Source organism: Canis aureus, chromosome 19 (assembly GCF_053574225.1).
Source record: "Canis aureus isolate CA01 chromosome 19, VMU_Caureus_v.1.0, whole genome shotgun sequence".
NCBI lineage: Eukaryota > Metazoa > Chordata > Mammalia > Carnivora > Canidae > Canis > Canis aureus.
The window spans coordinates 6,168,075-6,182,822 of record NC_135629.1 but is presented as its reverse complement, the minus strand read 5'-3'; the positions used below and the strand labels follow the sequence as shown (position 1 = coordinate 6,182,822).

The 14,748-nt window shown below is 48.9% G+C and overlaps 1 protein-coding gene and 1 long non-coding RNA gene across 2 annotated transcripts; one reads left to right on the top strand and one right to left on the bottom strand.

Moving 5' to 3' along the window:
- Positions 1–1,888: 1,888 nt before the first annotated feature.
- Positions 1,889–3,877, bottom strand: LOC144289526 (uncharacterized). The gene is made up of 2 exons (XR_013357387.1): positions 2,570–3,877; positions 1,889–2,357 (listed from the first exon to the last, which is right to left on the bottom strand). It is a non-coding gene; the product is annotated as an uncharacterized LOC144289526 (long non-coding RNA).
- MRPS25 (mitochondrial ribosomal protein S25) lies at positions 2,858–13,541 on the top strand. Its single transcript, XM_077857732.1, has 4 exons — positions 2,858–3,085; positions 8,458–8,564; positions 12,423–12,510; positions 13,172–13,541. Exons 1-4 carry the CDS (start codon positions 2,952–2,954, stop codon positions 13,362–13,364), a joined length of 522 nt encoding a protein of 173 aa, XP_077713858.1. The 5' UTR covers positions 2,858–2,951; the 3' UTR covers positions 13,365–13,541.
- Positions 13,542–14,748: the final 1,207 nt, after the last annotated feature.

The window sequence follows — 14,748 nt, the reverse complement described above, 5'->3', positions numbered from 1 at the left end:
TATTCATGAGAGACACAGTGAGAGGTAGAGACCTAGACAGAGGGAGAAGCAAGTTCCCTGTGGGGAGCGTGATGCGGGACTCCATCCTAGGACCCAGGGATCATGACAGAGCCAAAGGCAGAGGCTCAACCACTGAGCCACCCAGGTCCCCCAAGGATGTGACTCTTGATCTCGGGGTTATAAGTTCCAGCCCCACATTGGGTATAAAGATTACTTAAAAATAAAATCTTAAGGGGCACCTGGGTGGCTCAGTGGCTGAGCCTCTGCCTTTGGCTCAGGTTGTGATCCCGGGGTCCTGGGATCGAGTCCTGCATTGGGCTCCCTGTGAGGAGTCTACTTCTCCCTCTGTCTGTGTCTCTGCCTCTCTCTGTGTGTCTCTCAGGAATAAATAAATATATATATTTTTTAAAAAGATGCTCCTATATTATCATTAAGGAAATTACAAGGCTTTCAGGAGTTCTGGCCAGGTGTCAGGAACAAAGACCAAATATATTTATTTCCTATTATGTTATAATATCACAGAATGGGATTAAGAAATACTTATGAAGGTCACAGCCGAGGGACACATGCCCACTAAATACTGAGATTTCATCAGATTATTGAATGCTTCCCCTCCCCCACTCATTACCACCACGCCAACAGAGCTCCAGTGTAACAGTGGATTACAGCTGGAAGAGCTTCAAGACACACACTCTGAGGAGTAACATCTAGGGAAAACCAGTCAAGAAGTGAAACAAAGACACTAGAGGTATCTGAAGCCTCTGGACCTACAGCTACAGCGAACATTAAACACAACTCAACTCCTAGCCAGATTAACATAGATCCTCATTCTAGAGGCTCATTAACCTCAATTCCCATGATCCAATAGTCAATATCGTCTGGCCTTCAATAAAGAATTACAAGCATGCTAAAAGGCAAGAAAAAAAAATACCAGTTTGATAAGACACAGCAAGCATCAGAACCAGACTTCTGTGACACAGATGTTGTCTGTGTCTGTGTCTGTGTTGTCTTCTATGACACAGATGTTCAGACAGAAAATTTAAAATAACTGATTAATAAGGAGTGAATGGTAAAAATAAATAGCATGGAAGAACGTATGGGTAATATAAGTAGAGATAGGAAAACACTAAGAAATAGACAACAGGAAATGTTAAAAATCAAAAACACTAACAAATGAAGAATGCCTTTAATGGGCTCATCAGAATACTGGACACAACTGTGAAAGAATCAATAAGCTTGAAGATAGGTCTTTAGAAACTTCCCTAACTGAAATGCTAAGAGAAAAAAGAATGAAAAACAAATCTAGGACAAAACATCCCAAAACAATGTGACAATTTCAGAAGATGTAATATACATAACTGGAACACCAGGAAAAAAAAAAAAAGGAATAGGGCAGCCCGGGTGGCTCAGAGGTTTAGCGCCGCCTTCAGCCCAGGGCGTGATCCTGGAGACTAGGGATCAAGTCCCACATCGGGCTCCTTGCATGGAGCCTGCTCCTCCCTCTGCCTGTGTCTCTGCCTTTGTCTGTGTGTCTCTCATGAATTAAAAAAAAAAAAAAAAAAGAATAAATGGAGAAGAAATATGAGGTAACGATGGCCGAAATCCTTCCAAAATTAATGACAGATTCAGGAAGCTCAGAGTAGGACCAATATCACATAGGATAAATATAAAATATCTATACATAGGAATTTTTTAAGATTCATTTATTTTTTAGCTCCTGGGTGGCTCAGTGGTTAAGCATCTGCCTTCAGCTCAGGTCATGATCTCATGGTCCTGCGATAGAGCCCCGTGTGGGGCTCCCTGCTCAGCGGGAAGTCTACTTCTCCCTCTCCCTCTGCCACTCCCCACCCCCCAACTCGTTCTCGCTCTCATAAATAAACAAATAAAATCTATACAAAAATCATTTATTTGAGAGAAAGTGTGCGTGAGAGGAGGGGCAAAGGAAGAGGGATAATCTCAAGCAGAGTCCCTGCTGAGCACAGAGCTCCATTTAGGGATGGATCTCAGGACCCTGAGATCATGACCTCAGGGGAAACCAAGAGTCAGCCTTAACCTACCCGGCGACGGAAGCCCCATCCATATGTAGATATATCTTATTCAAGCTGCATAAACCAAAGACAAAGAGAAAACCTTGAAAGAAGCCAGATTAAGAAATTATTTTACAGAGAAAACTAAGAGTTACGGCTACTTCTCAGGAACATGCAAGAAGAGAGGATAAAATCAAGTGTTGAAAGAAAACCCCTACCCACCTAGAATTCTGTATCTGGCAAAACTATTCTCCAAAACTGAAGGAGAAGTGAAAACTTTTCCAGATCTGTAAGCATACTTCGGAAATGCATCTCCTCTATCTTTTATTTCTGAAACAAATTGTAGTCCAGGGTTGTTAGGTGGGTAAACCAGGAAAGGGGTCGTTTCCAAACTTGCCTTTCCCCCTCCCTTTTGCAAATTATTTATTGTGATAAGTGTTAGAAACTGCACCCTGGAAACATTTTTTTTTCTTTTTTTTCCCCCCCCCCTGCAAACATTTCATTTTGAATCCGGAGAAGCTGAGCGAGAGAAACGGGCTTACTTGACGCTGAAGCGCAAGTTAGTAGCCACTTGGCATCTGAACGCAGCTCTCCTGACTTATTTCCAGCTGTCATTCTGTTGTCTGAGCTTGAGCCTAGTTAAAACTATCTTCCCTGGCGGTGCGGGGGGATGGGGAGAGGCGAATTTACGGAGGGTGAAAAGCAAACGATCTGGGAAGGTGTTCTAAATCCGCGCTCCGCCCCTAAGCCGACGCAAGTCGGGACTACAACTCCCAAGCTGCTCCGCGGCGGGAGCGGAGGGAGACGGCCCCGTGCGCCTGCGCGGTAAGCGGAGACCAGCCGGGAGGCGAAGCGGAGCGAGGGCCGCCGGGCCTGCGCCGTTGGCTGCTGCGGGGCTTCTCAGCCGCTGGGCCCGCCGCCGCCATGCCCATGAAGGGCCGCTTCCCGATCCGCCGCACCCTGCAGTACCTGGGCCAGGGGGACGTGGTGTTCAAGGACTCCGTGAAGGTCATGACGGTGAACTACAACACGCACGGGGAGCTGGGCGAGGGCGCCAGGTCAGTCGGAGCCCTCGGAGGCCGCCCCGGGCCGCGCGGACCGGCCGTGCGCGCTGTAATGACGTGCGGGTGACGCTGAGCCCGGCGCGGCCCTGGGTGCCACCCGAGCCCGACGCGGGCCTCCTGAGTGGGTGCCGTTGGCCCCACTTCACAGACGAGGAGACTGAGGAGCAAGCAGCCTGCTCCAGGTTCCGCAGCAGGAAGAGGACAGCAGGGCCACGCTGTGCCAGCCGCAGTCGCGACTGAGGTGGGGGAGCGGAGGGCAAGGGCCTGTCCCCGTCCCCCATCTCCCCTCCTCTCCCCCGGCGGGGGACCCGGCCGACCGGGCGGACCCGGGAGGCCGGAGCCTCGGAGCCTCCTCGACCCCCCGCTACCTGTGCCTGGCGGGCGAGCGGTGGTGGTGGTGGTGGGGGGGGGTGCTGCGGCGCACGTTCCGCCCTGGATGGGCCACTTGCGCCTCGTCATCGGCCCCCGCTGCGATGTACCTACGTCCAGAGCCGCTGCGGGGATGCACTGAAGGAAGTGACGGCTGCTAGCCCTTCTGGGCCCTTCTGTGCGCCTCGTGGCGCGTGAGTGTCGGTCGTGCATTCTCCCATGTGACGTTCACGGAAGCCGCATGGTTTTCCCCGTCCTAGGGACGGAGAGACCCAGAGCTGTTAGGTAACTTGCTTGCCCAGGTACCACGCTGGCTGGTGAGTGGTGGTGAGTGGCAGCGGCGAGCCTGCTCCTCCACGGCAGGGCGCATCCCCCTTACAGTCCGTTACGTCCGTCAGCTGTGCAGCCCCGGGCTCCTTACCCCGCCCCGCCTTCCCCACCTTAAACTCCGTGAGGTGGTTTTTCTACCTGGAGCGGAGCGGGAACTCCTCCAATGGAAGCTTAGAAACGTTTGAATAGAACCTTGGGCAGGAGCGGGGCTTGGGGCTTTGGGTTTTGGAGGTATCCAGTGTAAATGTACAGAGTGCCTAGTGACCGCTTGGCCCTGTGCTGTGAGCTGGGAATTCCGCAGTGCCTCATCCTTCAGAAGCTTTGGGACTGTGTGTATGGGGTGGATCAAAGTGGGGCGGGGGGAGTGCTTCCAGTAGGGTAAGGCCCCCCATGGTGGGGTGCCTTTGCTGTACAGCTGTTCAGGATAGCTGGGAGCTGCCTCCAAGCCACTTGTCCACGGGTGAAGCCAAGACCTTGTACCTGCTTGAATAGGATCAGCTGGGCTGAGGGCTTCTGGAAGACCTGGGGTGAATGGGCACCCAGATGCTCCTTCCTAACCCACTTTGCATCCCATTGATTCACACTGGGAGTCCGCAGAGGCTAGGCAGTACCAGGAAGGCGGGAGGCAGTCTGGGTGGGGCCCGCTCCAGTTGGAAAACGGGCACTATCAGGAGGGGCCATTCACTGCTTGCCTACAGCTTAGTTATGTGGGCTCCATGGAGAATTTCTGACTTGTCAAGAAGCCAGAAATTCAGATTTTTATATAGATCTCTGGTTTTTAAATGAGCAGTCTATCAAAATAGGCCTACAGGCCTTATCCTTGGATGTTCACATACTTTAATACCCTGGAGGGACATAGGAACCATGCAGCCATTCTGAGCTTCATTGTTCTGAATGGTAAAGGCTTGCCTGTCCCACGTATGTGTGCCCTTAGGGATTTCGTGCCCTTGGGTTGGAGTCTACCTGACTTGCTCTTTCCAGCCCCACAGGCCTTTGCTTGTTCATGTGCCCTTGGCATTTCAACTGTCCCTCCCTGGATTGCCTCCATTCCAAGTGCCAGTATACAACCCTAGGCCAGCCATACTCTTGAGTGTCTGCTGGGTGTGTGAGGGCCAAGTCCCTGCTCACCTCTGCCAGATATTCTTGCCCTTCAGGTGCAATAAGAAAAGTAATAGCTGCTAGCATTTATTGAGTACTGTGTCCAGCCTGAGTCTTAGGATCTAGATGAATTTGGTAACTTGATAGTGACAGAAGAGTGTGGTTGAAGTCCAACGGCACATAGCCCTCGTTCTTTCATTTACTGGTTGTGTGACCTAGGGCAGTTTACTTACCTTTTCCGACCTGTTTGCTTAGTTATAAAACCCCACCCTGCAGGGTCGTTGTGAGGCTTCAGGTGTTAAAATGCCAAACAAGATGTCTGGCCATGTACAGCAGGTGCTCAACTAAAGGTTACCTACCATTATCAACTTTCTTCCCAGACTTCAAGAACCATTTACAGATTCCTCTCCAGGGGCACCTGAGTGGCTCATTTGGTTAAGCATTGGACTCTTCGTTTTGGCTTAGGTCATGAGATGGAGCCCCACATTGGGCTTTGGGCTTCCCACTCAGTGGGGAGTCTAGAGATTCTCTCTCCCTCCCCACAGTGCACTCTTTCTAAAATAAATAAATCTTTAAAAACAAAATACAAACAAAAATTCCACAGGAATTTTGGGTGTGGGCAGTTCCAGCATGGATATGCCCTGGTTTCTTTTTACAATGTTGGGATTGTCTGCTGTGGGGTGGGAATTGAGCAGAGATGTTGTAAGCCCAAGAAGGTAAATGCAGCTTTGGAGCTTCCAACCTTGTGTACTGTCATGATCAGCAAGGCTTATAGTAGGACTTTACTTCCATTCCTCCCCTAGAGGCAACAACTTTTACAACTCTAACCGTTTTATTAGAGTTTCCCTTACATAGTTAAATACCATATTTAGAGAGCTGTTTCTTCATTTTCTAGCTTTAGGCTTTATCTGCTGACTTGTCACTATGGGAGATGAGAATTCAGCTCTTTCCCCACCGTTGGCATTCCCTAAACCAGCCAGCCCATGCATATTACTCAGCTTTTCATCCTCCAAGTATGGTCGTTTCAGAATTTTGGTTAGAACAGTATTCAGTGTTTAATTAATACGACTTGGGCAGCCCCGGTGGCGCAGCGGTTTGGCGCCGCCTGCAGCCTGGGGTGTCATCCTGGAGACCCAGGATCGAGTCCCACGTCGGGCTCCCTGCATGGAGCCTGCTTCTCCCTCTGTCTGTGTCTCTGCCCCTCTCTCTGTGCCTATGAATAAATAAATAAAATCTTAAAAAAAATAATTAATACGACTTTGCGAACACTATACACAGTTGAACCAACTACAATAGTATGATTATTTTTCCTTTTTGTTCTTGCAAAGCCTTTTGTTTTCCCTGGAGTTAATAATTGTCCTTGCTTTTGCTTTGTTTCACTTGCAGATTCTGCCGCAGTTAAGGAAGTTTCCCCAAGTAAATGGTCACACAGTTGCCTTCTGTTGATTATTAATTTCATCTTCTTAAAAGTGAATTACAATCCACTATGGACTTTTTGTCCTGCATTGGCAGCATCTTGGCATAAATATTGAGGCACCGAGCAGTAACTTGTCCTGGCTCAGACAGCTGAGAAGTGATAGTAAAGCTAGATGATTATGTTTCTGTCCCATGTATCACTCTCACCTCTCTGCCATCTGACATGTGGGGCAGGATGGCAGCAGGAAGGAGAGGGCACATTTAAATTAGGATAATTTGGGGAACCTTTAATTAAGGGACTATTTACAGAAGTATGGGCAAAGGTGGGGAAAAGAAACCATAAGGAACAGTGCAAGACCTCAGGTCTAGGTTGAGGTGAGGGGGAGAGGGCTGCCTAATAGGAGCCTGGGACTCTGCCTTTTCCTTCCAGTCTTGCCAGCGCTCACTGTTGGCCAAACCCAACATGAAGTCAGAGGTCAGGAAAGCCCACCTCAGGGAAGCACTCACTGTTGGCCAAACCCAACATGAAATCAGAGGTCAGGGAAGCCCGGTCAATGTATGTTAGCCCTTGAGGATGGAAAGCAGATGGAGAGGGATCCAGATATTTGGCTGTGTCCTAATTAGTCCTCTCAAAGGATGTTTGTTGTTTCTGTTCCTTTGCTGTAACAAATAATGTCTTTGCATTCAAGTATGAAAATACCTAAAAGCAGTGAAATCACTAAGTCAGGATCTATGCTTTTTAAATTTTGCTAGCTCCAAATTGATCTCCAAAGAGGTTTAAACCAATTCTTAGGTGTTTCTTGCTTTCGGTAACTTGTTTTTTTGTTTTGTTTTTAATCTTCAGCAATTTAACAGGTGGAAAGGGATCCTATTTTAACTAACATGACTGTTGGGAAGGTATTGAGAATCTACTCATAAGATGATAGGCTATTTGGGTTTCTGCCTATTTGTGGCTTTTGTTGTTGAATTGTAAATCTTATTTTTAAAAATTTTTATTTATTTATTCATTTTAGAGAGTGTGTGTGTGCCAGTGAGTGTGCCTCATATGAGCTGAAATCAAGAGTTGGGCAGTTAATTGACTGAGCCACAGGATGGCTCAGTCACTCCTGGTTTGTAAATCTTATTAAATTTTTTTTTTAATTTTTATTTATTTATGATAGTCACACAGAGAGAGAGAGAGAGAGAGAGAGGCAGAGGCAGAGACATAGGCAGAGGGAGAAGCAGGCTCCATGCACTGGGAGCCCGACGTGGGATTTGATCCCGGGTCTCCAGGATCGCGCCCTGGGCCAAAGGCAGGCGCTAAACCGCTGGGCCACCCAGGGTTCCCTGTAAATCTTATTAATAATGTGTAAAACTTTATCAAAGGAATTGGCCTTTTGTTTTATGTTTTAGAAACATTTTTCTTTTGGTTTGGCAACTGTTGATTTTGTTTCTGGTAAATTTTGCCATGTAGAAGTTTTAAGGTGATCCTATTTATCTGTGTTTTAAGCCTAAGTTTAGGGTCTCCCCGCTCATAGATTGTAAAAATACTCTCTGGATTTGGTTTCATTTATTTTTAAATTATGGTACAATTTACATGAAGTGCACAGCTGTAAGTATACAGCTTGATTAGCCTCTGTTTATGAATGAATACACCTGTCTAACCACACAAACTCTGGGACATCTTATAGTTTTATGTTTATATTTAATCTGCTAGGTGAGTTTTTGGTTAGTGTGCAGTGTGAGGTAGGGATACAGATGATACAGATGTCTTTTACCTCAAGTGACAAACCATAAGTCCTGACACCTACTGTTCAGAGAATATACTAATAAATTCCTGACCGATCCTTTTCTCTGCTTGTTTGTGGGGCAGGTTCCCCTGAGGATCGGATTAAAGTTCTTGACATTCTCCCTCAAAAAAATACACAGGTGGGCAGCCCAGGTGGCTCAGCGGTTTAGCGCCACCTTCAGCCCAGGGTGTGATCCTGGGGTCCCAGGATCGAGTCCCACGTCGGGCTCCCTGCATGGAGCCTGCTTCTCCCTCTGCCTGTGTCTCTGCCTCTCTCTCTGTGTCTCTCATGAATAAATAAATAAAATCTTAAAAAAAAAATACACAGGTGTACAGCATTTCAAGTCAACTGTGTTTCATAGGTTTGATTTCTTCCCTTTTGCAGGAAATTTGTGTTTTTCAACATACCTCAGATCCAGTACAAAAATCCTTGGGTACAGATCATGATGTTTAAGAACATGACGCCGTCCCCCTTTCTGCGGTTCTATCTGGGTGAGTGTGGTCTCTGCACAGGCCAAGAGGGTCTTTCCTCCTATCCCTTCCTCCCACCATAGTGCTTGAGGGATCTGAGATATGGGCTCTTGTAAACATCCCTCATTTCCATCATTGACTTTGGACCATAGCATACAGTGGCCACTGAGGTTTGGACTCTTCCCTCGTTGCTCCAGCCTCATCTCCTGTTGCCCCCACATCTTTTATGTGCCTCATACTGTACAGCTGGTTTTTCCAAATTCCCTTGCCACAGTTTGCTTTGATGCCTTGGCTCATGCTGGTCTGTCTGCTGGAAATCCTCCTGCTGCTTTGCTTATTGATTTATTTTTAAAATCTTTCGGAGACTCCACTTGGGCACCACTACCTTTAGGAAGCCCTTCTTGCACCCTTACATTGGCCCTTTCATATCTCCTCCAGCTGCCCTGTTAGGGCAGGCCACGTCCTCTTGAGCAGCGTGTGTATCTGTGTGTGTCTTCTCTTGGCTGCTCACTTACACGATGCTCTCCTGTTCCCATGAGGAGCTGAGTGAATGTTTGTTCGGTTATACTGGGCTCAGTGCCTGGAAGTCAGACCAGATGTTTGGCCCAGCTCTCTACTCAGTCATTCTGACCCTGAGCGAGTAATATTCCCTGTGCTTTATTTCTCAGGTGAAGGTCCAACACCCGCCTTACATGGTTACAAGAACCAACTGAAGCGTAGTTGGGAAATGCTTCAGGGAGCAGAATGCTACTGCTCTTAAATTCATTCACCAAATACATATGGGTGTTTGCTGGGCCCATGCACTGTGCCTGGGGTGTCAGGGAGCCCGAGAGGACAAGGTCTGCCCTCATAGAGATGATATCCTAGCAGGCGGAGACAGAAGACAAGAAACTTACCCATTCAGTGTCAGGGGACAAGTGCTATGAAGGAAAACTAGAGTGAGGTCAGGTGGCTGGAGAGGATAGTGGTGCTGTAGCAGTTTTGTGTATGTATTTTGTGTTTGCTTTTAAAAAATTAATATCAGGGACGCCTGGGTGGCTCAGTCAGGTCATGATCCCGGGGTCCTGGGATCAAGTCCTGCATCGGGCTCCCCAGGGGGAGCCTGCTTCTCCCTCTGCCTGTGTTTCTGCCTCTGTGTGTCTCTCATGAATAAATAAATACATTCTTTAAAAAATAAAAAAATAAATAATGAATTTCATTGAGGTATAATTTACCCATAATAAAACACCCTGGTCTTTTGAACATAAATTAATGAGTTCTGACACTTGTTACATACCCGTGTTCCCACTTTTTATGTGATGATTCGGAGCATTTCTATTACTCCAGAAAGTCCCCTTGTGCTGCTTTCCAGGGAATTCTCCCTTCCCCCAGAGGCACCCACTGTTCGGACTTTTCCTCTTTTTTTTGTTTTTAAAGATTTTATTTATTTATTCATGAGAAACAGAGAGAGAGGCAGAGACACAGGCAGAGGGAGAAGCAGGCTCCATGCAGGGAGCCCAATGTGGGACTCGATCCCGGAACTCCAGGATCACGCCCTGGGCCGAAGGTGGTGCTAAATCGCTGAGCCACCCGGGCTGCCCGAGGACTTTTCCACTGTTCCAAACTTCGTGTAAATAGAGTTTCACAGTGTCTGTTCCTCTGTGTCTGGCTGTTGCTCCGCATGTTTTTGAGAGTCATCTGTTACGTGCATCAGTAGTTGATTTCATTTTTTGTGCCAAGGGCTGTTCCCCTGTAGGAACATTCACCCATATTGGGTTTTTGTTAAATAAATGCCAAGACAGAGTTAGAAGTAGATTTGTTGGCGATAAAGAGAGTTGGGAAGGCAGGGAAAGTCTTCAGACGGCAGAGCATGTCAGCCATCTCTGGAAGGAGCAGGAGAAGGGGGAGGTCTGGACAGGAGGTGCCCCAGATGGTGGCACAGGCCTGAGCCAGGTCGGGGCCACCCAGCAGGATGTTCCCGCAGTGCGCGCGGGGCAGGAGTGGCTGTGGCCGGGTCCTGGGCAGCCAGGCTCTGGGCTCACTGCTCCCCATGTGGGCCTCCATGGCGGTGGGGGGGCTGTTTCTAGTTTTTACAATGTTGAATGTGTTTTATGACTACTGTGAAAAATATTTTAAAAAACAAGTCATTTTCCAGGTGTTTGGTTACAAGTCTATAGAAGCCCAGTGGATTTTAGTGTGTGGGCCTTGTGTCTTGCAGCCTTCCTAATAAAGCCACTTATGACTTCTAGTAGGTTTTCTTTTCTAAATTCCTTAGGATTTTCAACACACACAGTCATTCCATCTGCAAATACAGTTTTACTTCTTTCCAATCTTTTTCTTTCCTTTTCTGTGTATTCATTGGCTAATGTGGCTGTAATATTTCGCTTTTTTTTTTTTTACCAGCTATATTAGGAAAGTTCCAGTTACTCTGCACCCTCACTGGCACTTGTATTACCCATTAAAAAAAATTTTTCAGCCAGTCCAATATCTCCCTGTGGTTTTAGTTTGCATTTTCTTTTTTTTAATTTTTTAAAGATTTTATTTGACAGAGCACGAGCAGGGGGAGGGGTAGAGGGAGAAGGAGAAGCAGACTCCCCTCTGAGCAGGGACCCTAACGTGGGGTTCAGTCTCAGGACCTTGGGGTCATGACTTGAGCTGAAGACAGCTGCCGAACTGACTGAGTTGCCCATCCATGTGCCCCTTAATTTTCATTTTCTTAAAGACTAATGGAAGAATATCTTCATGTGCTTATTATTAACTGTTGTAATTTTTGTTTTTAAATGTTTATTCAAATATTTTGTATTTTTAGTTGGATTGTCTTAAGGAGTTGTGAGAGTTCTTTATATAGTCAAGATACAAGTCCTTTATCAGATATATGTGTTATATTTTCTCCCAGTCTATGGCTTTTAGTACCCTTTCTTTTTTTTTAAAGTTTATTTTTAAACTTTATTTTTATAACTTTATTTTTAAACTTTTTAAAGCAAAGTTTATTTATTTTTAAGGCTCCACCCAGTGTGGTGCCCAAACTCATGACCCCGAGGATCGGGAATTGGATGTTCCACTGACTGAACCAGCCAGGTACCCTAGCTTTTAGGATCTTCTGAAATAGAAGTTTTAAACTTTGATGAATTTTATTTACTACATTGCTTCTTTAATGGACCATGTTTTTGATGTCATACCTAAAAAATCTTTGCCAAGGAGGCTAGGAAGACTTTTTATGTTCTCTTCTAAAAGTTATATAGAAGTTTTTTTTTTTTTTTTAATTTTTATTTTTTTATTTATTTATGATAGTCACAGAGAGAGAGAGAGAGAGGCAGAGACATAGGCAGAGGGAGAAGCAGGCTCCATGCACCGGGAGCCTGATGTGGGATTCGATCCCGGGTCTCCAGGATCACGCCCTGGGCCAAAGGCAGGCGCCAAACCGCTGTGCCACCCAGGGATCCCTATATAGAAGTTTTTTATACATTTAGGTCTTTGATCCATTTTCAGGTTTTGTTTTCTTTTTTGTTTTCCTTTTCCTTTTTAATTTTTCTTAAAGATCTTCTTTATTCATGAGAGACATAGAGGCAGAGATACAGGCAGAGGGAGAAGCAGGCTCCATGCAGGGAGCCCGATGTGGGATTTGATCCCGGGACCCCAGGATCACGCCCTGGGCCGAAGGCAGATGCTCAACTGCTGAGCCACCCAGGCGTCCTGATAGTATGCTTTTGCATATATCTCAAATTTGCTCATGTTCAGAGAAATATGGAAAGGAGGGGTAGCATGGGTTCTGTAGACAAACGTATTTATCTTACCGTTCAAACACTGCACCACTAAAAGCAAACTGGTCACCGCCCTTTGAGGCTGAAGAGCCGCTGCATCCTCAGCCACTTTCTGTCCCCTTCCGTTTCCCATTTCTAGATTCTGGGGAGCAGGTCCTTGTGGATGTGGAGACCAAGAGCAACAAGGAGATTGTGGAGCACATCAAAAAAATCTTGGGGAAGAACAAGTGAGTTGCTGGGCCTGACCTGGAGGGGGGTGAGTGTCTCAACTCTGAGGGAAGGAGGCAGAAGGGCACTGGGGGCACACGCCAGCCGAACCCAGAGCACAGCTCCATCCAGCCTTGGTGCTCCCCACACCCCCAGCTGTGTGACTGTAAGTCAGTGAGCCTGGAGCCTGGAGCTGGGAGAGCTCTGCTGCCCTGGGCTGTGCACTAGGCCCTACAGGAAGCTGAGGTGCTATGGAAATTGGGGCGGTTGCAGCCACCAGTCTTTGAGACATTCCTGGGAGCTGCTGACTGTCTAACCCTGGGATGTGTTGGGATCCGGCCTTTCTCCACGTGGATGGGAAGAGGAAAGGGAGGGAAGCCAAGAAAGTGCCTCTTGGAGGAAGTGCACAGAGGCCTTCACAGGCCCCTTCCTCCTGCTGGTGCTGCCAGGGAGCTGGGGCTGCCGGCAGCTGTGCTGAGGCCAGCCTGCTTTCCTGGCAAGCTGGGAGGCCTGTGGGGGGGAGGGGGGGCAGGCTTTGGGGTTGAGGAGGGGTGAGGAGGCCAGAGGCACAGCGGAGCCAGGCCTCCTGGCCACCAGGGGTGCATGTGGCAAGAAGTGCACACCAGGTTGAGGCTCTGAATGGAGTTCCCACACCTCGCTGCTGACTGTTCTCTTTGGCAGGGAAACCCTGGAAGAGGAGGAGCAGGAGAAAAAGCAGCTTTCTCACCCAGCCCACTTCGGGCCCCGAAAGTACTGCCTGCGGGAGTGTATCTGCGAGGTGGAGGGGCAGGTCCCCTGCCCGGGCCTGTTGCCATTACCCAAGGAGCTAACCGGGAAGTACAAAGCAATGCTGACGGCCAGCACCCAGGACTGAGGCCCAGGCCACACCCTGGGAGGGTGTCCCTGGAGGGACTCTGAAAAATCTGTGCCATAAGACCGTCCCCTTCACACACCTGTGTGCAGTGACACAGGAGGGTCGGGGAGGATCTGCAGTGGAGCTGCTAGACGTGGGCTCTGCTCTGTCAGGCAATAAAATGCTTCCTGGTCTCCAGCACTGGCGTGAACCTGGTCTGACACACAGGAGAAAGGCCTGTGTGGGGATGGGGATGGCGGTCCAGGGCCACAGCCTGCTGACATCCCCTGTTGGTCCTGACGCCCTTTCCTGGTCTCCGTTGGCTTTGATTCTTCTTCCAGGCCCTGCTCAGGAGAGTCTGGAGCCGCTATGCTTGGCCTGCTAGGACCTGGCTGGAGCTACATGGTTGGCAGTGTGCCAGCCGCCTCCGCTCGGGCTCCATGGGCTTTTTCAGAAATCCCAGGGTAAGCCTCTGCGAGCGATCCCCATTTACGCTGAAGCCAGCCAACTTTCCTCCGAGAGGCCTGGCTGCAGGCGTGCCAGCGGTGCCAGCGGTGCTGGGGGCCCTGGTGACAGGCACAGGCGGGGAGGCAGCTGCGGGGGCCATTCACAGGTGGGTTTGCAGACTGCGAGGGCGGGGAAGACCGAGGGTGCTGGCTGGCCGAGACTTTGGGGCTCTGCTCTGCGGGCTGGTGTTGGAGGCTGCCTAGATCTGCCCTCCTGCTCATTCAGGCCTTACTTTGTAAGGTTTGGAAGACAGGTGATGGCTTACTGCGCGTCCGCCTCATTCCTTCCTCACGGGACACGGACCATACTGTCATTGAGTGATGCTGGTTACCTCAAGGCTTAGCTGGTCAGAAGTGAAGGACTGGCTGGGCCTGGGAGCTGTTGAGGCGGACACGGAGACTGCCCTGGGACACAGCAGCTGGCCACTTGCGGCCGGCAGGAGCCAGGGGAGGCCGGGAGGTAGCCTGCATGGGAAGTGGTGCAGAACCAGCAGGTTTTAGAGAAATGTTGGGGATCAGCCCATTATGTTGGGAGGGATCGGGCTCCTTTTACACTTGATGCCCGGGTTGTGGTTTACTGTGATTTTGTGCCAGCCTGGGGCTCAGGGGGACGGCTGGTGGGGCTGGGTGGGGTGGCGGGCAGGGTTCCGGGATGGCTGCAGGCTCACTAGGGTGGTGTCTGATGGCAGGTCCGCACCACAGCGCACCCTCCATTCAAATCCTTCCTGTCTTTCTAGTAATCCCACCCAGCTGACTGCAGCTGTCGCCTGCCCAGTTGCCAGGGCTTTGCGAAGAGTTCCTCCTTTGGTCTGTCTGCACAGCAGGTGGGCCAGTGCCCGGGAAGTGCCCTTCCTGCCAGAGCCCACAGGGTGCTCAGACAGGTTGCTGAGCAGGAAGCA

What these genes read in the sequence shown, in the direction of transcription:
- MRPS25 (XM_077857732.1), top strand. Translation starts at nt 2,952, where the DNA reads ATGCCCATGAAGGGCCGCTTCCCGATCCGCCGCACCCTGCAGTACCTG. An exon ending in CTTTCTGCGGTTCTATCTGG is followed by an intron (nt 8,565 to 12,422) that starts GTGAGTGTGGTC and finishes TCCCATTTCTAG; the next exon opens with ATTCTGGGGAGCAGGTCCTT. An exon ending in AAAATCTTGGGGAAGAACAA is followed by an intron (nt 12,511 to 13,171) that starts GTGAGTTGCTGG and finishes TCTCTTTGGCAG; the next exon opens with GGAAACCCTGGAAGAGGAGG.